The sequence below is a fragment of the Hyla sarda genome, chromosome 8 (genome assembly GCF_029499605.1).
Source record: "Hyla sarda isolate aHylSar1 chromosome 8, aHylSar1.hap1, whole genome shotgun sequence".
In the NCBI taxonomy this organism is placed as follows: domain Eukaryota; kingdom Metazoa; phylum Chordata; class Amphibia; order Anura; family Hylidae; genus Hyla; species Hyla sarda.
Window position 1 is genome coordinate 226,448,811 of NC_079196.1, and position 26,278 is coordinate 226,475,088.

Below are 26,278 nucleotides of genomic sequence, written 5' to 3' on the forward strand. Positions count from 1 at the left end.
TTAGGAACTACGGCTCTATATAACCACATAGAGCGGCATCACAATTCAACCCAAAGGGCACCCAATTGCCACATATCAGACACACTACACTAGGAGCGCCTCAGGGGTCCGAGACTTACACAATTTGTGCAACCCATCCTAGTTTCAAATGTGCACTAGTAATGTGCTCCAAGGCCAAAAATCCCACTCCAGCTGCTGTGACCCAAGTATGCGATGTTCAACTACAAGTCCCAGTTGGTCCTCAGCTCAAAACCTCTGCATTCCTAGCTGTACCCCACACATCTACACAAAGAAAACAATGTATCATGGAAAAGCTATTTATTTAGTGATTATTTTAGAGAGTTGATGGTAAAGACAGTGCCAATGTGTGGTCAGTGCAGGATTAGGAAACACCAATTATATACAGTATTATATATTCTGTGGACAGTTGTCAGTGGGTCGTACCAATACTGGGCTACATGGTGGCAGCTTCTACAGGGTGCAGAGTAATTGGAGAAGTAGAATGTTGAGAACTGATATTCATGGTTGAACAGATCTATGGAATCAGTCGAAGATATATCACCATCAATTGATCAGGTTCTGGGACCTTCAAGATCATTCTTGAATTAACTGCTGTTAAAGGTCCCATCATTTGGACTCCTCTTTAACTTGGGTTGACCCCCCAATGGAAACCGATGCTGGTTATAACAGATGTATACCGGCCACTCACGTAGCGGAGGACGGTGCCATCAAACAGGGGGAGATCATTGAAGCTGTTGCCGGAAGGTTGTCCAAATCTAAATATTCTCCCGCGGCTTGTCACAAAGATCAGCTCATTGACATAGGAGGCCACCTTCCCCGACACTTGGGTGATGTTCTCGCCCCGATGCAGTAAGATCTCAAGGAGCGTTCCTGATGGATTCCCGTAGTAAGGTCCCCAGGTGCCACCATACTGGAACTGGATCCTGGAGAAGACAAGAACATGAAAAAGAGACACTGCAGGAAAGATGCTTGGAAGAGACATTCTATAAAAGAGACACTCTGTAGGGAAGGTGTCCTACAGCTAGGGAAGAGAAAACTGTTTATCTTCCACAAAGATGTAGATGAATGAGTTAATCACTATCAATTAATAAAAACCTCACCCATAACTGGGGCCGCATCTGAATCCCAGACTCCTGTTCAGTCACTGTGTGCAGTCTCTACCACCTGTACAGTCACTGTGTGCAGTCTCTACCACCTGTACAGTCACTGTGTGCAGTCTCTACCACCTGTACAGTCACTGTGTGCAGTCTCTACCACCTGTACAGTCACTGTGTGCAGTCTCTACCACCTGTACAGTCACTGTGTGCAGTCTCTACCACCTGTACAGTCACTGTGTGCAGTCTCTACCACCTGTACAGTCACTGTGTGCAGTCTCTACCAACTGTACAGTCACTGTGTGCAGTCTCTTCCTCCTGTGCAGACACTGTGTGCAGTCTTTTCCACCTTTGCAGTTTATTGTGTGCAGTCTCTTCTTCCTGTGCAGTCTCTTCCACCTTTGATGTGATTGTGTGTAAAATCATCTTCCTTCTGTGCAGTTTATGTGCAGCCTCATCTTCCTGTGCAGTTTATGTGCAGCCTTATCTTCCTGTGCAGTTTATGTGCAGCCTTATCTTCCTTCTGTGCAGTTTATGTGCAGCCTCATCTTCCTGTGCAGTTTATGTGCAGCCTTATCTTCCTGTGCAGTTTATGTGCAGCCTTATCTTCCTTCTGTGCAGTTTATGTGCAGCCTCATCTTCCTGTGCAGTTTATGTGCAGCCTCATCTTCCTGTGCAGTTTATGTGCAGCCTCATCTTCCTGTGCAGTTTATGTGCAGCCTTATCTTCCTGTGCAGTTTATGTGCAGCCTTATCTTCCTGTGCAGTTTATGTGCAGCCTTATCTTCCTGTGCAGTCATTGTGTGCAGTCTCTTCTTCCTGTGCAGTCATTGTGTGCAGTCTCTTCTTCCTGTGCAGTCATTGTGTGCAGTCTCTTCTTCCTGTGCAGTCATTGTGTGCAGTCTCTTCTTCCTGTGCAGTCATTGTGTGCAGTCTCTTCTTCCTGTGCAGTCATTGTGTGCAGTCTCTTCTTCCTGTGCAGTCATTGTGTGCAGTCTCTTCCACCTTTGCTGTGATTGTGTGTAAAATCATCTTCCTTCTGTGCAGTTTATGTGCAGCCTTATCTTCCTGTGCAGTTTATGTGCAGCCTTATCTTCCTGTGCAGTTTATGTGCAGCCTTATCTTCCTGTGCAGTTTATGTGCAGCCTCATCTTCCTGTGCAGTTTATGTGCAGCCTCATCTTCCTGTGCAGTTTATGTGCAGCCTCATCTTCCTGTGCAGTTTATGTGCAGCCTCATCTTCCTGTGCAGTTTATGTGCAGCCTCATCTTCCTGTGCAGTTTATGTGCAGCCTCATCTTCCTGTGCAGTTTATGTGCAGCCTCATCTTCCTGTGCAGTTTATGTGCAGCCTTATCTTCCTGTGCAGTTTATGTGCAGCCTCATCTTCCTGTGCAGTTTATGTGCAGCCTTATCTTCCTGTGCAGTTTATGTTCTGCCTCATCTTCCTGTGCAGTTGATAAGTATCTCATCCTCCTGTACAGTCACTGTGTGCAGTCTCTTAGTCCTGTGCCTTGGCCATTTGTGTACTAGTTTTCTCCTATTGTTAGTTCTTGGGACAGAAAGTAGCTGTCTTCAGGAAGCACCACTGTCAGGCTTATCGAGCAGGTTTTTTTAAAAAACCTTTTTTTAACCAGGTACATATGGAGATGTTGGGGTCCTCACCAGTAAGAAAATGCTACCATGCAGCACCAAATACCACCTTGCAGCACCCATATTGTTACAGCAGTGACAGCCAAGTACAATCAAGTAGCACACGTAATACCCCTAGAAACACCAAATACCAAAGTGCACCCCAATGCAGATGACTAAATATACCTCTCCAGCATCAATTACCACAGTGCAGCAGAAAATACCTCTCCAGCAGTGCTAAAAAAAATACCACAGTGCATTACAAAATATCTCCCCAGTAGTGCTAAACAAAAAGCTTGGAGCACAACTTAAGTCCCCAGAAGGGCTAAATACCACAGTACAACACAAAATACCTCTCTATAAGTACTAAACAAATTCTACAGTGCAGGACAATATACATTTCCAGCAGCTCTACATAAATACCATAGTGCAGCACAACATACCTCTTCACCAGTGACAAATACCACAGTGCAGCACAGCATACCTCTTCAGCAGTGACAAATACCACAGTGCAACACAACATACCTCTTCAGCAGTGACAAATACCATAGTGCAGCACAACATACCTCTTCAGCAGTGACAAATACCACAGTGCAGCACAACATACCTCTTCAGCAGTGACAAATACCACAGTGCAGCACAACATACCTCTTCAGCAGTGACAAATACCACAATGCAGCACAAAATAAATCTCTAACATTGCAAAACACCACAGTACAGCACACATTACATTTCAAGCAGCTCTGAACAAATACCATTGTGCAGCAAGACATACCTCTCCAGCAGTGACAAATACCACAGTGATGCACAAAATACCTCTCCAGCAATGACAAATACCACAGTGCAGCATAAAGTAATATTTCTCCAACAGCATAAAATGCCACATTGCAGCACAACATGTTTCTCCAGCAGTGCTAAACACAAAAGTGAAGCAAAACATACCCCTCAAGCAGCGCTAAATAAACACCACAGTGCAGCACGACTTGGTAACAGTGCTGTCCCCATTCTTCCCTTTCCCCTCTGGCAGATTAATTTTGATATTCGAAACTCTTCCCCCCCCCAATAGCAGCATTGCCTTCCTAATCCCTTACTGGCAGCAGTATTTAACCCATACATTCTCCCACAAGCATTCCTTCCCAGACTATAAGCACAAGAGATACTGGAGATGGGGTAGATTGAGGCTGATGGGCTCTTCGCTCTTCAGTAGCTCCCCTGTAGTCTCCAGGCTCTCATCCCTCAGGGTGCAGGACCTGTGAACACATGATCAGGTCACCATGATGCAGGTCCTTCACGGATTCTAACCACAGAGACTGCACTGGTGATGCATGGCTGGTATGTTCAGTGTTCTGATACCTGGCGCTGTCAGAGACCCCCACACCTCACCACAAGGACAGCTGGGCCTTATCAGTCACCTAGAGGCTCCTCACCCTGCCTCTTCTTGTAAGTCACCACTGTATGGAATCTCTACTTGTAAACTGTGACATCAGTTTTATATTTAATTGATGGAAAAATATTTTATGATTTGTTTACTGCTCTTGTACAAAGAAAAGACGCCATGATATATAAAGTATCTCACCCTAAGACATGACTTGGATTCTCCCGCACTCGCAGGCCTGTTATTGGCCCATTTAGCTGCTCCGAGGAGAATGAGAAGGTAGTGCCCCCTCCTGCACCGTACTCCCCCACAAAGGAAGAACGACGGGACTGTACTATAGAAGGAGAATATATCCATTATATACACAAACCAGATGTATTATACCCATATATTATATACACAACCAGATGTATTATACCCCTATATTATATACACAACCAGATGTATTATACCCATATATTATATACACAACCAGATGTATTATACCCCTATATTATATACACATCCAGATGTATTATATCCATATATTATATACACATCCAGATGTATTATATCCATATATTATATACACATCCAGATGTATTATACCCCTATATTATATACACATCCAGATGTATTATATCCATATATTATATACACATTCAGATGTATTATACTCATATATTATATACACAACCAGATGTATTATACCCCTATATTATATACACATCCAGATGTATTATATCCATATATTATATACACATCCAGATGTATTATACCCCTATATTATATACACATCCAGATGTATTATATCCATATATTATATACACATCCAGATGTATTATATCCCTATATTATATACACAAACCAGATGTATTATACCCCTATATTATATACACATCCAGATGTATTATACCCCTATATTATATACACAACCAGATGTATTATATCCATATATTATATACACAAACCAGATGTATTATACCCCTATATTATATACACATCCAGATGTATTATACCCCTATATTATATACACATCCAGATGTATTATACCCCTATATTATATACACATCCAGATGTATTATACCCCTATATTATATACACATCCAGATGTATTATACCCCTATATTATATACACAAACCAGATGTATTATACCTATATATTATATACACAACCCATATCTATTATACCCCTATATTATATACACAAACCAGATGTATTATACCCCTATATTATATACACATCCAGATGTATTATACCCCTATATTATATACACATCCAGATGTATTATACCCCTATATTATATACACATCCAGATGTATTATACCCCTATATTATATACACAAACCAGATGTATTATACCCCTATATTATATACACATCCAGATGTATTATACCCCTATATTATATACACATCCAGATGTATTATACATATATATTATATACACATCCAGATGTATTATACCCCTATATTATATACACATCCAGATGTATTATACCCCTATATCATATACACATCCAGATGTATTATATCCATATATTATATACACATCCAGATTTATTATACCCATATATTATATACACAACCAGATGTATTATACCCCTATATTATATACACAACCAGATGTATTATACCCTATATTATATATACAACCAGATGTATTATACCCATATATTATATACACAAACCAGATGTATTATACCCCTATATTATATACACAAACCAGATGTATTATACCCATATATTATATACACAAACCAGATATATTATACCCCTATATTATATACACATCCAGATGTATTATATCCATATATTATATACACAACCAGATGTATTATACCCATATATTATATACACAAACCAGATGTATTATATCCATATATTATATACACAAACCAGTTATATTATACCCCTATATTATATACACATCCAGATGTATTATATCCATATATTATATACACAACCAGATGTATTATACCCATATATTATATACACAACCCAGATGTATTATACCCATATATTATATACACAACCCAGATGCATTATACCCATATATTATATACATGTCCAGGTGTATTATACCCATATATTATATACACAACACAGATGTATTATACCCATATATTATATACACATTCAGATTTATTATACCCATATATTATATACACAAACCAGATGTATTATACCCATATATTATATACACAAACCAGATGTATTATACCCATATATTATATACACATCCAGATGTATTATATCCATATATTATATACACAACACAGATATATTATACCCATATATCATATACACATCCAGATGTATTATACCCCTATATTATATACACATCAAAATGTATTAAGCCCCTATATTATATACACATTCAGATGTATTATACCCCTATATTATATACACAAACCAGATGTTTTATACCCCTATATTATATACACATCCAGATGTATTATACCCCTATATTATATACACATCCAGATGTATTATACATATATATTATATACACATCCAGATGTATTATACCCCTATATTATATACACATCCAGATGTATTATACCCCTATATCATATACACATCCAGATGTATTATATCCATATATTATATACACATCCAGATGTATTATACCCATATATTATATACACAACCAGATGTATTATACCCCTATATTATATACACAACCAGATGTATTATACCCCTATATTATATACACAACCAGATGTATTATACCCATATATTATATACACAAACCAGATGTATTATACCCCTATATTATATACACAAACCAGATGTATTATACCCATATATTATATACACAAACCAGATGTATTATATCCATATATTATATACACAAACCAGATATATTATACCCCTATATTATATACACATCCAGATGTATTATATCCATATATTATATACACAACCAGATGTATTATACCCATATATTATATACACAACCCAGATGTATTATACCCATATATTATATACACAACCCAGATGCATTATACCCATATATTATATACATGTCCAGGTGTATTATACCCATATATTATATACACAACACAGATGTATTATACCCATATATTATATACACATTCAGATTTATTATACCCATATATTATATACACAAACCAGATGTATTATACCCATATATTATATACACAAACCAGATGTATTATACCCATATATTATATACACATCCAGATGTATTATATCCATATATTATATACACAACACAGATATATTATACCCATATATCATATACACATCCAGATGTATTATACCCCTATATTATATACACATCAAAATGTATTAAACCCCTATATTATATACACATTCAGATGTATTATACCCCTATATTATATACATGTCCAGATGTATTATACCCCTATATTATATACACAAACCAGATGTAGTATACCCATATATTATATACACATTCAGATGTATTATACCCATATATTATAAACACGTCCAGATGTATTATACCCATATATTATATACACGTCCAGATATATTATACCCCTATATTATATACACATTCAGATGTATTATACCCATATATTATATATACATCCAGATGTATTATACCCCTATATTATATACACGTCCAGATGTATTATACCCCTATATTATATACACGTCCAGATGTATTATACCCCTATATTATATACACGTCCAGATGTATTATACCCCTATATTATATACACGTCCAGATGTATTATACCCCTATATTATATACACGTCCAGATGTATTATACATATATATTATATACACATCCAGATGTATTATACCCATATATTATATACACATTCAGATGTATTATACCCATATATTATATACACGTCCAGATGTATTATACATATATATTATATACACAACTAGATGTATTATACCCATATATTATATACACATCCAGATGTATTATACCCATATATTATATACACATTCAGATGTATTATACCCATATATTATATACACGTCCAGATGTATTATACATATATATTATATACACAACTAGATGTATTATACCCATATATTATATACACGTCCAGATGTATTATACATGTATATTATATACACAACCAGATGTATTATACCCATATATTATATAGACATTTAGATGTATTATACCCATATATTATATATACATCCAGATGTATTATACATATATATTATATACACATCCAGATGTATTATACCCATATATTATATATACATCCAGATGTATTATACCCATATATTATATACACATTCAGACGTATTATACTCATATATTATATATACATCCAGATGTATTATACATATATATTATATACACATTCAGATGTATTATACACATATATACAGCCCATATATTGGGATTACACAAGATGAGTGAGATAATCTATGCAGATTCTGAACATAGTAGATAAAATCAAAAGATCACATGAAGATGTGTAATGACTACCACTCACCACTAGAGGCCACTGAGGAGCCCAGGATCAGGCACAGACACAGCAGAGCCAGCATTGTGCAGGTAGGTGTCACTGGTCCAGAGCTATAACCCAGATGTGATATCTGACAGCGATACTAGAAGGGACAAAAATTACTCAAACAATCACAGAAAAGAAGCCATACTTACTGGTTACTGGTACAAGGGCAGGTTATACACCTATTCCCACCATGATATGCAGATCAGCCACAATGCTATATTGGGGAGGTCGCAACATATAGCATTGTGGCTGATCTGCATATCATGGTAGGAATAGGTGTATAACCTGCCCTTGTACCAGTAACCAGTAAGGCTGGGTTCACATCACGTTTTTGCCATACTTTTTTCAATCCGTTTTTCTAAAGAAAACCGTATGGCAAAAAAAACGGATAGAACAGTATGGGAAAAAGTAAACCGTATGCGTTTTTTTTTTAAACTTACTTTATTACAAAGTATATGCATGAAAGAACGGTAACCGTATCCTGTTTTTAAAAGTGTATACAGTACCGTCCGGTTTTTTTTTTTTTTTTTTTTTAAACATACGTTTTTGAAAATGTCCATTTTTAATGGGAGGGGTGTTGGGTTGGGACTTTAGGTTGCAAATGCGCATGTGCAAAGTAAAAACTGTATACGGTTTCCCGTATGGAACCGTATACATGTGCGTTTCCCATTGACGTCAATGTTAAAAAAAACGTATGTGGTTGCAGTACGTTTTTTAAACCGGAGACATAACCATAGTTGACCACGTTTTTGTCTCCGGTTTAAAAACCGTACGGGAGAAAACCGTATTGCAAGCAAACCGTACGCAACTGGATGCATCCGGGTGCATACGGTTTTCAATTATTTGTCTATTTATACGGTTTTCCATATGGTTCCATACATTTTCAATGATGAAAACGTATACGGGAAACGTACATGAAAAACGTGGTGTGAACCCACCCTAAGTATGGCTTCTTTCATGTGATTTGTTGACAAGGCAAAGAAAACACACAAGAAATGGTGGAAAAAAATGCGCAGAACATGCTATAATCTGTACCATATTGCAAACTAACCAATCAGTAGAAAAATATACCATATCTGGGCATTCATGATGCAAAATAACAAACCAGCTATGAGATAGTCACATAACAACTGTGCCAAACAGACTAATAGACAGAGAAAGAGTATGTTCACATTATTCCCGCGGAATTACGTGCTGTGAAAATAAACATCAGTGTGAATGGATTTCCGTGAGACCCGTTCACACTGCGGAATTTCAGCGGCGGACAACTCCGCCTCAGAAATTGTTCTCCGCAAAGAAAGAACATGTTCATTCTTTGCGCGGAACTCCGCGAACACTGCATAGCCATCAATGGTGACGGCGCAGTGCCGCACGGTCCTACCGCAGAAGTATTGCAGCGGCGGCCGCCAGAATGGAATCTCTGCTCACGGAATTCTGCAAATGGAGATTCCGTTCATAATCCGTAGTGTGAACATACCCAAAGGCAGAATAGAGGGATGACCCCTGCTATTCCTAACAGGAATGAATTCATCACTAATTGTGGGCGTACATACCATGGAGACGGATTAAAGGAGAACTCCAGACCATACAAATTGTCCCCCATAGTGCCGGCAGTAAAAATAAAAAGATGTACGTACCTTCCTCCGCTCCCCCGGGGCCTCCGGTAACCGGCTCCGGTCTCCGCCGCAATCCACTTCCTGGTTGCCGGTGGTCAGATGAACCAGCCAATCACCAGCCGCAGCACAGTGCGACTCAGCCAGCGATAGGCTGAGCGGCAGTGTGACGTTTTCGGCCCCAGCTGCAGGTGCCGGTGTAATGAAGAATTTTGTGTCCTGAAGCGTTTTCACACTGCCGCTCAGCCTCTCACCGGCCGAGTCGGACTGCACTGCGGCTGGTGATTGGCTGATTCATCCGACCACCGGCAACCAGGAAGTTTATTGCTGCAAAGACCGGAGCCGGTTACCGGAGGCCCCGGGGGAGCGGAGGAAGGTATGTACATCTTTATTTTTTTACTGCTGGCACTATGGGGGACAATTTTTATGCTCTGGAGTTCTCCTTTAAGTTGCTGCTATGGGCTCCCTTGAAGAGTCGACCTTCAAAACTGGTTGGAAAGAATTCTCTACCCAGGGATCTGCATTATCAATGAATAAAACAACGAATTGATCCAGCACTTGAAGAACTTGCAACTTTATTAAAGGGGTACATTCGGTGTAAAACTTTATTTATTTTTTTAAATCAACTGGTGCCAAAAAGTTAAACAGATTTGTAAATGACTTCTATTGAAAAATCTTTACCCTTCCAGTACTTTTTAGCAGCTGTATGCTACATTCAGTATACTTTTTGAATTTCTTTTTTGTCTTGTCCACAGTGCTCTCTGCTGACACCTGATGCCCGTATCAGGAACTGTCCAGAGCAGGAGAAAATCCCCATAGCAAACCTATCCTGCTCTGGACAGTTCCTGACACGGACATCAGGTGTCAGCAGAGAGCACTGTGGACAAGACAAAAAAGAAATTCAAAAAGTATAGAATTTTCTCTGTAGCATACAGCTGCTAAAAAGTACTGGAAGGGTAAAGTATTTTTAATAGAAGTCATTTACAAATCTGTTTAACTTTTTCTGGCACCAGTTGATTAAAAAAAAATGTTTTCCACCGGAGTACCCCTTTAATAAATCCTCTTTAAAAACAGCATGGAACAACTTCCCAACTTCACAAAGTCTGACACACCTTGACGCGTTTCGAGCGCATGCGCTCGAAACGCGTCAAGGTGTGTCAGACTTTGTGAAGTTGGGACGTTGTTCCATACTGTTTTTAAAGAGGATTTTTATCAATAAAGCTGCAAGTTCTTCAAGTGCTGGATCGGTTCGTTTTTTATTCATTGTTTGGACACGGAGTGTGGATCAGTACACGAGACACGACAGGTGAGCTGGACTTTCTCTATCTTTTCCTGAAATTATCAGAAATAAAAAGATGTATTCTACGATCTAAGGATCTTGGAAAGTAAAAGGAAACACCAGACCCTTCTCTCCTGGGGACAACATCAGACCATGAGACCCCATTTGAATCTTTGTTATTGGGCCCCCTTTCTTCTATATATTGTATCAATGCCAATATACTAGAGCCATACTGGGCCCTTCTGCTGAATGGGTCAATGTGGCCCCTCTTGGCTTCTATTCCCCTATATATAAGGACCTATCCAGTCCTAGAGGTGGAGGATGAGACACTTACCTGGTATCAGTCTGCAGGGATGTGACTGTGACTCTCATCATCTCTATATATAGGATCCTCTGGCATCCAGGTACCATATGGCGCCCATCACTGCCAATTTCTTGAGAATTCCATTGAATTGATAGGATGTAATCCTTTGTACACTGCACCAGCCTAAACCCTCTTCCCCCCCCCCCCCCCCCTCCCAGGTACAGAACATCTGGCGCCCAGCAGAACATCACATATCACTTTATGGCAGCTCATATAATAGAATTTAATAACTCAATAAATGTTAGATGAGGAAAGAGTGTAAAGGAGGAGGTGGTATCAGCACCGAAAGGTGACATCTGGGGAGTTTCCCGGTCATGGACCTATAATGTTTTGTTCCCGGATCCTCTTAGTTATCACTTCTGCCTTGTCACGTGGTCGCCATCATTCTGGAGAAAGGATTGTCCATCACCACATTATCCTGGATGGTCGGGGAGATTTCTCTTTAATTGTTTATTTATAGGCAAAGTTTAAACACATCATAAGCCGTAAAAAAACACTTAACAAAAGATGAATTGGAAAATTCCAAAAATGAAAAATTGTATTCATTGTGTTGTCATTTATCTAAAGGGGAAATCACAATAGGAAAGACAGACTTAGAAATCCTAGGCACTATCTGATGAAAAGGAAACCACATCCATCATCAATCGTACATGACCAGGTAGACTTTTCTTCTACGGATTATCAATGGCAGTCTATGGGTGCAGTGCCGAATATGGTTTAATACGGTTTTACAAACTAAAACCCTAAACGATCACTGTATGAACAAACCTGTAGTGCGGAGCTTGACTCCCACGACCTTCATCTCTGTCTCAGAAGACATTTGTCTGCTTCAAGTTGGTCTGGTTGTATCTTGGTGATCATCCCTTGCTAGATCATTAAAGGAGTACTCTGCCCCCTAGACATCTTATCCTCTATCCAAAGGATAGAGGAGAAGATGTCTGATCGTGGGGGACCCCACGATCGCTTAGAGTGCTGGGTGCAGCGCTGGAGGCTTGTGATGTCACAGCCACGCCCCCTCAATGCAAGTCTATCAAAGTGGGCATGATGGCCGTCATGCCCCCCTCCCATAGACTTGCATTGAGGGGACATGGCTGTGCCCCGCATCGCCAGTCATCCATCTCCATGCACCGGATGTCTGGGGTGCCGCAGCCCAGATTGCAGGGGTCCCCCAGTGGCGGGACCCCCGTGATCAGACATCTTATTCCCTAGCCTTTGGATAGGGGATAAGATATCTAGGGGTGGAGTACCCCTTTAAGAAAATCAACTAGTTTATGTTCTATGTTAGCTGTCAGGTATTCCATCATTCTTATTTCAGACATTTTATCTACATCATTCCTACATCAAATATTTTGCTGCCGTAAAGCACAAATAAAACAAAAACCTGGAGAGCAGACGATATTCACATAATCCACACCAAATGTCACCACTTCAGCATCAAGGCACTTACTTTACTGAGGGGGGTATCTGTTTGGCAACAATCAAAACCTAGGGTAGCGGCGCTACTAATGACGAAAAGACCTGAAAATGGCGGTGCTGGTCTGACAAACCTGTCAGCCTACTTACACGCTGCTTTGATTAAACAATCCTTAGAATGGTAAAATAGACAGGTGAGATCGGCACTACTCAGTCTGTAAACGTGGGACTAGTGGAAAAAGGATAACTAGTTGGGCTGCTTCTGTGAAACCTTGGTGGTGCTCTGACTGAACATTAAGCAGTAGTCTTATAACAGTAGAACGAGAAAGAAGTCGGCGACTCACCGGAGCTGATTTTCAAGCAGTTTCTTCTTTATTAGTACTCACATACATAGGGAGAGAAAGACGTACAGGGGGTACAGCTGTCTGGCAACGGGACCGTTTCATATATTTCACATGCTTCGTCTGGCCTGAGCTGAATAACTAACACGTGACTCTAAATACAGGTAAGGACCTCCTATTAACCTATCACCTGCTGATACGTAGTCAGTGACGGAAAAGATGGGTGGTAACTAGAATAGTACTAGTCCATCTATAGAGGTTAAAATCATGTAATACAAAACTCTGTAGAAAAATAACTTTAAAAACATGGAGCTAGATCAACTCGATCATTCAGACCCAAAGGGCCAGTTGCTTCCGTTTTTAAAATCCAATAGGTTTCTCTCTGAAGTAAATACTTGTCACGTGACATACCTGATCTATGTTCCACTCTTTCTATTCCTGCAAAGGATATGGCTTCTGGATTTGCTCCGTGCGCTTCGACTATGTGGTTAATCAGACGCGGCGCACCTTTTCGGGTACGTAAAGAATAAATATGTTCGCGTATGCGATTAAATAAAGGTCTGATAGTTTTTCCCACATAGAAAAAGCCGCACGGGCAAAATATTACATACACTACATATTAGTTTTACAGACTGAGTAGTGCCGATTTCACCTGTCTATTTTACCTGTATTGATACTTTCCTGTCGAATGATCAGAGCACATTGAGATGTCTGAAACCAAGCCACAAAACAGGGACATGGAAGTGGAAGGGATTATCGCAACCATGGAGTCTGCTATACTCACTGGGAGAGAAGACGCGGGGGATTATTTCACGGAGTGCAATGCCAAACAAGATTATGAAATCATGAGCAGTAAAGCACTAGAACATAAGATCATGAATCTGTCTGAAAATGAAATCTCTCTGTTCTGGACGATTAAGTCATTACAGTCATACGTCCAATGCGACCGTACACCGAGAGGATTAAGGTCGTATAAAGCACCAGCACTTTATCTGGACGACCATGAGTTCGTAGAAACATGGAAAAAAGCGCATCACGACCACGCAAAAAACCTGATGCAGATAGTACTTAACAGGAACTTATCGAACATGAAAAGATAATAGAGGAATTAACCAAAGTCAAGCAAGAATATAATAATAAAGCTACACCAGAACAAACTCGCCATTTTTATGAAAAATTACAACCTAAATTAATATCTTTACAAGAAGAAACGAAAATAAAGAAGAGGGAGAAATACATGAGAGACAAACAAGATTACTCCAACAATCAACCTTCACATGGTACACCAAAACCGCAGGTTTTTCCTCTAAACGACAAGTATCTCAAACATCAGCATATTTTAACAAAAATAAACCAGAAAATCGCAATGAAAACGCAACTAAAACTCCACAAAACGAACATAACCCACGTCAAGCTGAGGTCCCTTTAGGAAGAAACACACAAGGAGGAGCAGAAGGAAGAGTACCAAAAGATCAGAAAAAGAGAAAGATACCCCCCTGGAACCACCAAAATTAATATCTAATGTAATAAATCTTACTAGAGAAGAATTCCCAGACGAGGTGATATCTCTGCTATCAAGAGGATTGAACTTTGGACTAACGGAAAGTTTCGACGCAGTGCGATTTGAAACAGATCTAGCCAAATCCCTAAGAGACATTAATCTACACAAGTTTTTTGTAAATAAAAAACCATATGAGCATGACAAATGTGAAGGTGATTTACCCGCATGTATAGGTGATCTGTTTTTTTTTCCAGGTGAATGTAGTGATTTAGAAAGAGAATGCATAGGTTTTTTAGCATCAGACTTTGCTGATGTAGAAATTAAGAATATAGTAGAAATACAAAATTTTACAAAAGGTAAAAAGTCTAACTTTAATCCTCCCATTCAACCAGGTGGCCACCTTGATTTATTTAAAAATGCAGTGTTGAAAGATGTGAAATCTATAATCTACCAGGATAAACACCTTAACTTGACACCTAAAGAAACTCCCCCCCCCCCCCCCCCCCCCCCCCCGGGCAGACCAATAGTCTCGGGGGTGGGCTCTGTCACCGAACATTTATCTCACTATACTGACTGGTTATTACGTCCTTTGTTAACAGCTATACCAGCTTATATTAAGGACACTCAGCATTTACTTCAGTTAGTGGGAGACTTAAAATGGGAGACAGGATGGTTATTATGTTCTATCGATGTCGTAAGTTTATATACCCGCATCCCCCATGAAGCGGGGGTGAGGGCAGTACGACATTTCTTGGAAAGCACTGATAAAACAGCTGAGTATATTAACTTCGTCTGCGAATCTCTACATTTTATTCTGACGAACAGCACATTCAAATACGAGGAGGATTGGTACAGACAGGACACCGGGATCCCGATGGGGACACCGGTGTCCTGTACGTACGCTAACATCTTCCTAGCGATGCTAGAAAATAGTTATGTTTATACTAGTAAAAATCCTTTCATTCAATATATTCAGTCATATTCGAGATTCGTGGATGACATCTTGATAATCTGGTCAGGGACAGAGTCCCAATTTCAAGAATTTGTCACATATCTAAATAACACCAATGACATGAATATGTCCTTTACGTCCCAAGTAGGGGGAGAATCAATAGAATTTCTAGACGTTCGCTTGTTAGCAACAGGTAACAAAATAACAAGTGAAGGTTACCGTAAAAGTTTAGCTAAAAACACAATACTACACTATGAAAGCTCACACCCAGAATGTGTCAAAAAAGGAATTCCTTATGGACAATTTGTCCGGCTTAAAAGAAATAATACATCAGAAAACATGTATAAAGTTCAAGCAGATGAATTACAAAGTAGACTAAAAGAAAGGAAATATCCTGATACAATGTTAATAACAGCTAGAAAAAGAGCAGACAATTTAAAAAGAGAGGAGTTACTTAGGTCGAAGAACAAAAGAAAGAAAAATGAGGATGATAAGAGGTTTATATTTACATTCAAAAATTCACCAGTGAATAAAGTGATCGAGCAAGTGATCAGGAGGAATTGGTTCATAATAGAAGGAGACGAGGACCTGAGAAATGTAGCAAAAAGGAAACCACTTATAGCATATAAAAAAAATAAAACACTGGGAGATGCTTTGAAAAATCACACCAAAAAATCTAAAATTACAAAAGGATCTTGGTTTAATGATATTGTCCCTGTAGGTAACTACCAATGCAAAAGTTGTAATTATTGTAAACTGAACAATGGTCTAAAAACTATGCGCATAGGACCCGTAACACATACGGTAAATACCCTCATTACTTGTCGCACAAAATATGTTGTGTATGTAATATTTTGCCCGTGCGGCTTTTTCTATGTGGGAAAAACTATCAGACCTTTATTTAATCGCATACGCGAACATATTTATTCTTTACGTACCCGAAAAGGTGCGCCGCGTTTGATTAACCACATAGTCGAAGCGCACGGAGCAAATCCAGAAGCCATATCCTTTGCAGGAATAGAAAGAGTGGAACATAGATCAGGTATGTCACGTGACAAGTATTTACTTCAGAGAGAAACCTATTGGATTTTAAAAAAACGGAAGCAACTGGCCCTTTGGGTCTGAATGATCGAGTTGATTTAGCTCCATGTTTTTAAAGTTATTTTTCTACACAGTTTTGTATTACATTATTTTAACCTCTATAGATGGACTAGTACTATTCTAGTTACCACCCATCTTTTCCGTCACTGACTACGTGTCAGCAGGTGATAGGTTAATAGGAGGGCCTTACCTGTATTTAGAGTCACGTGTTAGTTATTCAGCTCAGGCCAGACGAAGCATGTGAAACATGTGAAACGGTCCCGTTGCCAGACAGCTGTACCCCCTGTACGTCTTTCTCTCCCCATGTATGTGAGTACTAATAAAGAAGAAACTGCTTGAAAATCAGCTCCGGTGACTCGCCGACTTCTTTCTCGTTCTACTGTTACAATCCTTAGAATGGTTGAAACCTCTGGTTGACAGAGAACCTTGGGCACTGCTGGAGGGATTGATGTGCGGTGTAGACGACTGGAAACCACTATTGATTAATTCCCATAAAGCCAATAAATCTACTAAATTAAATTAAATAGAATGATATCTGACAATGTAATAGTTTGGAATATTAGACCCGACATTAAAACTGACTCCACAAATTCTTCTAAGATTAATTTAACTTTGCGATCAATTGCACTCTTGGTCAAACACCTGAAACTATTTCCACAATCTAAGGTGATGATTCCACAAACTTTAAAGGGGAACTCCACTGCCCGAGCTTTCAGAACATTTAGTTCCCAAAGCTCGGTGCGTGGTCGTGATGTCACGACCACGCCACCTCAATGCAAGTCTATGGGAGGGGGCGTACGCCCCCTCCCATAGACTTGCATTGAGGGGGCGTGGCGGAACTAAATGGGCTTTTGGAACCAAATGTTCTGAACACTGGGGCAGTGGAGTACCCCTTTAACAGATTTAATGAATCTCTCATCCAATTCTATTACTAAATTGACCACCAGTCCACTATATCAATACTACAACAGTGATACATATGTGTGCAATAGTCCACAACACTCCAAATGGGAAAAAGAGCTAAACATTATTATTTTTAACCGCGAATGGGCCTCAAGCCTTCCAGACATTGAAAAAGTCCACATCATGTATAGGACATAGGGAACAATTTTTTAAAATGACATCCAAGTGGTACTATACTCCAGCTAAACTTCATTCTATGATTCCCACATGTTCCCAGTTGGGCTGGAGAGGATGCGGACAAATAGGCACTATCAGCCACATTTTTTGGTCATGTCCCGCGTTACACAAATTAAAGGGGTACCTTTTTTCTTTTAAATCAACTGGCTCCGGAAAGTTAATCAGCTTTGTAAATTACTTCTATTAAAACATCTTAATCCTTCCTGTACTTATTAGCTGCTGAATACTACAGAGGAAATTCTTTTCTTTTTGGAATGCTCTCTGATGACATCACGAGCACAGTGCTCTTTGCTGACGTTATTATAGTAATAATAAGTCTTTATTTATTGTTGTCCTTAGTGGGATTTGAACCCAAGGCCCCAGCACTAGCAAGGCAGCAGTGCTAACCACTGAGCCACCATGCTGCCCTTAGTATACATCTGCTATGCACAGTTGCTAAAATGGACAGAGATGTCAGCAGAGAGCACTGTGCTCGTGATGTCATCAGTGTTCCAAAAAGAAAGGAATTTCCTCTGTAGCATTCAGCAGCTAATAAGTACTGGAAGGATTAAGATTTTTTAATAGAAGTAATTTACAAATAAGTTTAACTTTCTGGCACCAGTTGATTTAAAAGAAAAAAGGTTTTCACCGGAGTACCCCTTTAAAAAATGACACGGACGAACTGATACAACTAATTTCGCATAAATCAATTTCTCTTCCTAATAAACTGGCTCTTCTAAACTTAGGTTTACATACAATAAATGTTGGATACAGGACTCCTATTTGCCACATTCTGATAGTATACAGGTTACTAAATGCTGCCAAGTGGAAAACTACTTCTATACCATCTATTGCTGATGTCATAGAAGCTGTTAAATTAAAGGGGTATTCCAGGCAAAACCTTTTATATATATATATATATATATATATATATATATATATATCAACAGGCTCCGGGAAAGTTAAACAGATTTGTAAATGACTTCTATTAAAAAATCTTAATCCTTCCAATAGTTATTAGCTTCTGAAGTTTTCCTTCTAACTGCTCAATGATGATGTCACGTCCCGGGAGCTGTGCATGATGGGAGAATATCCCCATAGGAACTGCACAGCTCCCGGGACGTGAGTCATCAGAGAGCAGTTAGACAGAAAACAACAACTCAACTTCAGAAGTTAATAACTATTGGAAGGATTAAGATTTTTTAATAGAAGTCATTTACAAATCTGTTTAACTTTCCGGAGCCATTGATATATAAAAAAAAAGTTTTGGCCTGGAATACCCCTTTAAACTGCTTTTATGAAACGACATATGCATGGAAGATGAACCCCAGAATTTCCTGCCAGTCAAGATGGAAGAGCTGGAGACACATTACCTGGTGCCCTGAGATGTGGTGTATATTTTCTTAGAAATGGTATTGACTAGAAACGAGGTTAGATCACAACACTACTGTTTCTTCCGACTGTAAATTTATGAATATTGTGTGCTACACTCCATTTACTCACTTTTCCACAGCTTTTTGAGGTGGGAGAGGGGAGGACTACGAGATCCAGATGCGAGTGAAAAGGCGTACTGCTAATGCAAATCAGGTATGATTACGGTATATAATACCTATGATAATGATATTAATATTGATTTATTAACCAGGCCAGATATGCTTATACAGTATCTGGATGGAACACAAAGAATAGTGATTGTTGTTTTACAGCAATGCATAATAATCTAAACGAGTGATAATCTCTTAAATACATATTAATATAATTTTTTTTCTTTCTCTTTATTTTGGCTGTTATGTTATATTAGACAAAACTTTATGCTATATGTTTGTATAAATTCTGAAACTGTTCAATAAAAACCATTTGATCCTGAGGGGGGTATCAACGTCCACTGAACCATTGTGACTTCATACAAGTAACCTTTCAACTCACACAGAGAACATATTATTTCTCAGGTTCGTTCAATAACCTCATTTAACCCATTCGGGGCCAGCGTATCTCGTTTAAAAATATAAAAACTCTCTCTCCTACACAAATTTGTAATCCTACGCAAACCTCTTCCAACTTCGACGCATGAGACGCTATGTTTAGGGTATTTATGTGTGATGTTAAATCTATGTGAATTTATGGCCGGCATTTATCATTGTAGTGTAAATGAAAAATGAAGCATTTATCATTGTAGGTGTAAGTGAAGCATTTATCATTGTAGGCGTGAGTGAAACATTTATCATTGTAGGTGTAAGTGAAGCATTTATCATTGTAGGTGTAAGTGAAACATTTATCATTGTAGGTGTAAGTGAAGCATTTATCATTGTAGGTGTAAGTGAAGCATTTATCATTGTAGGTGTAAGTGAAGCATTTATCATTGTAGTGTAAGTGAAGCATTTACCATTGTAGGTGTAAGTGAAGCATTTATCATTGTAGTGTAAGTGAAGCATTTACCATTGTAGGTGTAAGTGAAGCATTTATCATTGTAGTGTAAGTGAAGCATTTATCATTGTAGGTGTAAGTGAAGCATTTATCATTGTAGGTGTAAGTGAAGCATTTATCATTGTAGGTGTAAGTGAAGCATTTTTCTAAACCTCTTTTTTGTGTGCTGTAATGTGTAGGAGCACCACATTTATTAAGTGGTCACAGAGCATGTGAAAAATTTTGGTGAAAAAGTCTGGGCAGGTGTAATTTTAGAGACTTTTCAGTGGCTTTGCACCTTTTTTGCACCTTTTCACAAAAAGGCGCAGTTCATAAAACCCATCCATATCATGTGTATTGCCAGAATCAGTGGATTGCAGCTCAAAATCAGCAGAAATGTGTAAACCAAAAGGTGCAAAAAAGGCGCAAATAAACCCTGCTTGCACCTTTTTTTGTGCATTTTCTAGACACAAAAAAACTGTCTAAAGACAATGATAAATGTCAGCCTATGTGTTTTCTGAGTGTCTATGAGGTCCTGCCAACATATTGGATACCAAACGGACACCCCAGCACATAAATCACAGTCACTGCCACAATTTATCTGCATTTTTATATCTACTTTTTCTCCTGTGGATTCATTATTAAAGGGGTATTCCAGGAAAAAACTTTTTTTTATATATCAACTGGCTCCAGAAAGTTAAACAGATTTGTAAATTACTTCTATTAAAAAATCTTAATCCTTTCAGTACTTATGAGCTGCTGAAGTTGAGTTGTTCTTTTCTGTCTAAGTGCTCTCTGATGACACTGTCTCGGGAACTGTCCAGAGTAGAAGCAAATCCCCATAGCAAACCTCTTCTACTCTGTGCAGTTCCCGAGACAGACAGAGATGTCAGCAGAGAGCACTGTTGTCAGACAGAAAAGAACAACTCAACTTCAGTAGCTGATAAATATTGGAAGGATTACGATTTTTATATAGAAATAATTTACAAATCCGTTTAACTTTCTGGAGCCAGTTGCTATATATATATATATATATGTTTTTTCTCTTTTTTGATTGGACTTAAATGCCCCTTTTCGTTTCCCTTTTTACATAATAGCTTTATTTTTACTTTTACCCAAACAAGGATATGATGGAGCAATATATTGTGTCACAGTTTTTGCCCTACGATAAAGGAATTTAGGTTTATACCCATTTGTCCCTATTGCTTCTTATAAAAAGGGATCATGTTGCAAGATTTCCCAGTTTTTACTAATCATTTTTTCTACTTCTATTGCATTGCTAGGAAAATGTGAAACAAACGCAATACCATCATTTTCATTTGTTTCATCTCGTCCTTTTCCAGTCTTTAATATGAGATTTAGATTTTTTTATCTGTTTAGCTCTATCCATAGCATCCGCTTTGTTTTTCTTGCTCCTTTATAGGGGTACTCCACTGCCTAGCATTCGGAATGCTTTGTTCCGAATGCTAGGTGTGGGGGTAGTGATTAGTGTTGGGCACGAATATTCGCAATGCGAATATTGATTGCGAATATCGCATATTCGCGAATTCGCTAATATTGCTGTCACGATGCCGGCTGGCAGGTAGTGGATCCTCTGTGCCAGAGAGGGATTGGCGTGGACCGTGCTAGTGGATCGGTTCTAAGTCACTACTGGTTTTCACCAGAGCCCGCCGCAAAGCGGGATGGACTTGCTGCGGCGGTAGTGACCAGGTCGTATCCACTAGCAACGGCTCAACCTCTCTGACTGCTGAAGATAGGCGCGGTACAAGGGAGTAGGCAGAAGCAAGGTCGGACGTAGCAGAAGGTCGGGGCAGGCAGCAAGGATCGTAGTCAGGGGCAACGGCAGGAGGTCTGGAACACAGGCTAGGAACACACAAGGAAACGCTTTCACTGGCACAATGGCAACAAGATCCGGCGAGGGAGTGCAGGGGAAGTGAGGTGATATAGGGAAGTGCACAGGTGATCAGGCTAATTGGAACCACTGCGCCAATCAGCGGCGCAGTGGCCCTTTAAATCGCAAAGACCCGGCGCGCGCGCGCCCTAAGGAGCGGGGCCGCGCGCGCCGGGACAGGACCGACGGAGAGCGAGTCAGGTACGGGAGCCGGGGTGCGCATCGCGAGCGGGCGCTACCCGCATCGCGAATCGCATCCCGGCTGGAGGCAGTATCGCAGCGCCCCGGGTCAGTGGATCTGACCGGAGCGCTGCAGTGAGGAGAGTGTAGCGAGCGCTCCGGGGAGGAGCGGGGACCCGGAGCGCTCGGCGTAACAGTACCCCCCCCCCTTGGGTCTCCCCCTCTTCTTAGAGCCTGAGAACCTGAGGAGCAGACTTTTGTCTAGGATATTGTCCTCAGGTTCCCAGGATCTCTCTTCTGGACCACAACCCTCCCAATCCACTAAAAAAAAGGTTTTCCCTCTGACCTTTTTTGATGCCAGAATCTCTTTGACGGAGAAGATGTCCGAGGAGCCGGAAACAGGAGTGGGAGGAACAGATTTGGGAGAGAAACGGTTGATGATGAGTGGTTTAAGAAGAGAAACGTGAAAGGCATTAGGAATACGAAGAGAAGGAGGAAGAAGAAGTTTGTAAGAGACAGGATTAATCTGACACAAAATTTTGAAAGGACCAAGATAGCGTGGTCCCAACTTGTAGCTAGGGACACGGAAGCGGACATATTTAGCGGAGAGCCATACCTTGTCTCCAGGGGAAAAAATGGGAGGAGCTCTTCTTTTCTTATCCGCGAACTTCTTCATGCGTGATGAAGCCTGTAAGAGAGAATTTTGGGTCTCTCTCCATATGATGGAAAGGTCACGAGAAATTTCATCCACAGCGGGCAGACCAGAGGGCAAGGGGGTAGGGAGGGGGGGAAGAGGGTGACGGCCGTACACCACGAAAAATGGGGATTTGGAGGAAGATTCAGAGACTCTGAAGTTATACGAGAATTCGGCCCATGGAAGGAGATCTGCCCAGTCATCCTGGCGGGAGGAAACAAAATGTCGTAAATAATCACCCAGGACCTGGTTAATTCTTTCTACTTGTCCATTGGATTGGGGATGATATGCAGAAGAAAAATTTAGTTTAATCTTGAGTTGTTTACAGAGAGCCCTCCAGAATTTAGACACGAATTGGACGCCTCTATCCGAGACGATCTGCGTAGGCAACCCGTGAAGACGAAAAATGTGTACAAAAAATTGTTTAGCCAACTGAGGCGCTGAAGGAAGACCAGGAAGAGGAATGAAATGTGCCATTTTGGAGAATCGATCAACGACCACCCAAATAACAGTGTTGCCACGGGAAGGGGGTAAATCAGTAATAAAATCCATACCAATCAGAGACCAAGGCTGTTCGGGGACAGGCAGGGGGTGAAGAAAACCAGCGGGCTTCTGGCGAGGAGTCTTATCCCGGGCACAGATAGTGCAGGCTCGCACAAAGTCCACAACATCCGTCTCCAGAGTCGGCCACCAATAGAAGCGGGAGATGAGTTGCACAGATTTCTTGATGCCCACATGACCTGCGAGATGGGAGGAGTGACCCCATTTGAGGATTCCGAGGCGTTGGCGTGGAGAAACAAAGGTCTTTCCTGGAGGAGTTTGCCTGATGGAGGCTGGAGAAGTGGAAATCAGGCAGTCCGGAGGAATGATGTGTTGCGGAGAGAGTTCAACTTCCGAAGCATCCGAGGAACGAGAGAGAGCATCGGCCCTAATGTTCTTATCGGCAGGCCGAAAGTGAATTTCAAAATTAAATCGGGCAAAGAACAGAGACCATCGGGCCTGGCGAGGATTCAGCCGTTGGGCAGACTGGAGGTAGGAGAGGTTCTTGTGATCGGTGTAAATAATAACTGGAAATCTTGATCCCTCCAGCAGATGCCTCCATTCCTCAAGTGCTAATTTGATGGCTAGAAGCTCTCGATCCCCGATGGAGTAGTTCCTCTCCGCCGGAGAGAAGGTCCTAGAAAAAAACCCACAAGTGACAGCATGCCCGGAAGAATTTTTTTGTAGAAGAACAGCTCCAGCTCCCACTGAGGAGGCATCAACCTCCAATAGGAAGGGTTTGGAGGGGTCAGGTCTGGAGAGCACGGGAGCCGAAGAAAAGGCAGACTTGAGTCGTTTAAAGGCGTCTTCCGCTTGAGGAGGCCAAGACTTGGGATCGGCATTTTTTTTGGTTAAAGCCACGATAGGAGCCACAACGGTAGAAAAATGTGGAATAAATTGCCTGTAATAATTGGCGAACCCCAAAAAGCGTTGGATAGCACGGAGTCCGGAGGGGCGTGGCCAATCTAAGACGGCAGAGAGTTTGTCTGGATCCATTTGTAGTCCCTGGCCAGAGACCAAGTATCCTAGAAAAGGAAGAGATTGGCATTCAAACAGACATTTCTCAATTTTGGCATAGAGTTGATTGTCACGAAGTCTCTGAAGAACCATACGGACATGCTGGCGGTGTTCTTCTAGATTGGCAGAAAAAAATCAGGATATCGTCCAGATATACAACAACACAGGAGTATAAAAGATCACGAAAAATTTCATTAACAAAGTCTTGGAAGACGGCAGGGGCGTTGCACAGGCCAAAGGGCATGACCAGATACTCAAAGTGTCCATCTCTGGTGTTAAATGCCGTTTTCCATTCATCCCCCTCTCTGATGCGGATGAGATTATAAGCACCTCTTAAGTCCAGTTTAGTAAAGATGTGGGCACCTTGGAGGCGATCAAAGAGTTCAGAGATGAGGGGTAGGGGGTAGCGGTTCTTAACCGTGATTTTATTAAGACCGCGGTAGTCAATGCAAGGACGTAGGGAGCCATCTTTTTTGGACACAAAGAAAAATCCGGCTCCGGCAGGAGAGGAGGATTTACGGATAAAGCCCTTTTTTAAATTTTCCTGGACGTATTCAGACATGGCAAGAGTCTCTGGGGCGGACAGAGGATAAATTCTGCCCCGGGGTGGAGTAGTGCCCGGGAGGAGGTCGATAGGACAATCATAAGGCCTGTGAGGAGGTAGAGTCTCAGCTTGTTTTTTGCAAAAAACATCCGCAAAGTCCATATAGGCCTTAGGGAGACCGGTTACTGGAGGAACCACAGAGTCACGGCAAGGGTTACTGGGAACCGGTTTTAGACAGTCCTTGGAACAAGAGGGCCCCCAACTCTTGATCTCCCCAGTGGACCAATCCAGGGTTGGGGAATGAAGTTGAAGCCAGGGAAGTCCAAGGAGAATTTCAGAAGTGCAATTGGGGAGGACCAAAAGTTCAATCCTCTCGTGATGAGATCCGATGCACATTAGAAGGGGCATCGTATGGTACGTATGGTACATGGTACGGAAACGTATGGTACAGTCCAATCTTTCATTGTTTACACAATTGATGTAAAGGGGTCTGGCGAGACTGGTCACTGGGATGTTGAACCTGTTGACGAGAGAGGCCAAAATAAAATTTCCTGCAGATCCAGAGTCCAAGAAGGCCATAGTAGAGAAGGAGAAGGCAGAGGCAGACATCCGCACAGGCACAGTAAGACGTGGAGAAGCAGAGTAGACATCAAGGACTGTCTCACCTTTGTGCGGAGTCAGCGTACGTTTTTCCAGGCGGGGAGGACGGATAGGACAATCCCTCAGGAAGTGTTCGGTACTAGCACAGT

General features: G+C 40.6%; 2 protein-coding genes across 5 annotated transcripts in view; one reads left to right on the plus strand and one right to left on the minus strand.

The window, feature by feature from the left end:
• LOC130284156 (perforin-1-like) overlaps positions 1 to 26,278 on the plus strand; it is a 109,205-nt gene that overhangs the window by 8,650 nt on the left and 74,277 nt on the right. The window contains exons 2-3 of one of the 2 annotated variants that reach the window (XM_056534232.1): positions 12,401 to 12,491; positions 19,774 to 19,847. The exons of the other annotated variant lie outside the window; for it this stretch is intronic. Coding sequence (XP_056390207.1) covers positions 19,837 to 19,847 — 11 coding nt within the window. The 5' untranslated portion in view covers positions 12,401 to 12,491; positions 19,774 to 19,836. The remainder of the gene's footprint in view (positions 1 to 12,400; positions 12,492 to 19,773; positions 19,848 to 26,278) is intronic. 2 annotated transcript variants of the gene reach the window in all.
• On the minus strand, positions 291 to 12,631 carry LOC130284158 (zymogen granule membrane protein 16-like). 3 transcript variants are annotated; one of them, XM_056534236.1, is made up of 4 exons: positions 12,602 to 12,631; positions 8,560 to 8,674; positions 4,320 to 4,452; positions 291 to 944 (listed from the first exon to the last, which is right to left on the minus strand). In XM_056534236.1, the coding sequence occupies exons 2-4, from the start codon at positions 8,612 to 8,614 to the stop codon at positions 644 to 646; spliced, it is 489 nt and encodes a 162-aa protein (XP_056390211.1). In that variant the 5' UTR covers positions 8,615 to 8,674; positions 12,602 to 12,631; the 3' UTR covers positions 291 to 643. The 3 variants fall into 3 exon arrangements, 1 of the variants encoding a protein (XP_056390211.1); XR_008846932.1 differs by lacking the exons at positions 4,320 to 4,452; positions 8,560 to 8,674; positions 12,602 to 12,631 and adding an exon at positions 3,686 to 4,104 and having other exon boundaries at positions 814 to 944; XR_008846931.1 differs by lacking the exons at positions 4,320 to 4,452; positions 8,560 to 8,674; positions 12,602 to 12,631 and adding an exon at positions 3,519 to 4,104 and having other exon boundaries at positions 814 to 944.

Bases quoted from the DNA above. Each gene is read 5' to 3' on its own strand.
- LOC130284158 (XM_056534236.1), bottom strand. From the start codon at position 8,614: ATGCTGGCTCTGCTGTGTCTGTGCCTGATCCTGGGCTCCTCAGTGGCC. The intron at 4,453-8,559 runs GTGAGTGGTAGT...CTCCTTCTATAG, and splicing joins CTCCTCAGTGGCCTCTAGTG to TACAGTCCCGTCGTTCTTCC. The intron at 945-4,319 runs GTGAGATACTTT...TGTCTTCTCCAG, and splicing joins AATCCAAGTCATGTCTTAGG to GATCCAGTTCCAGTATGGTG.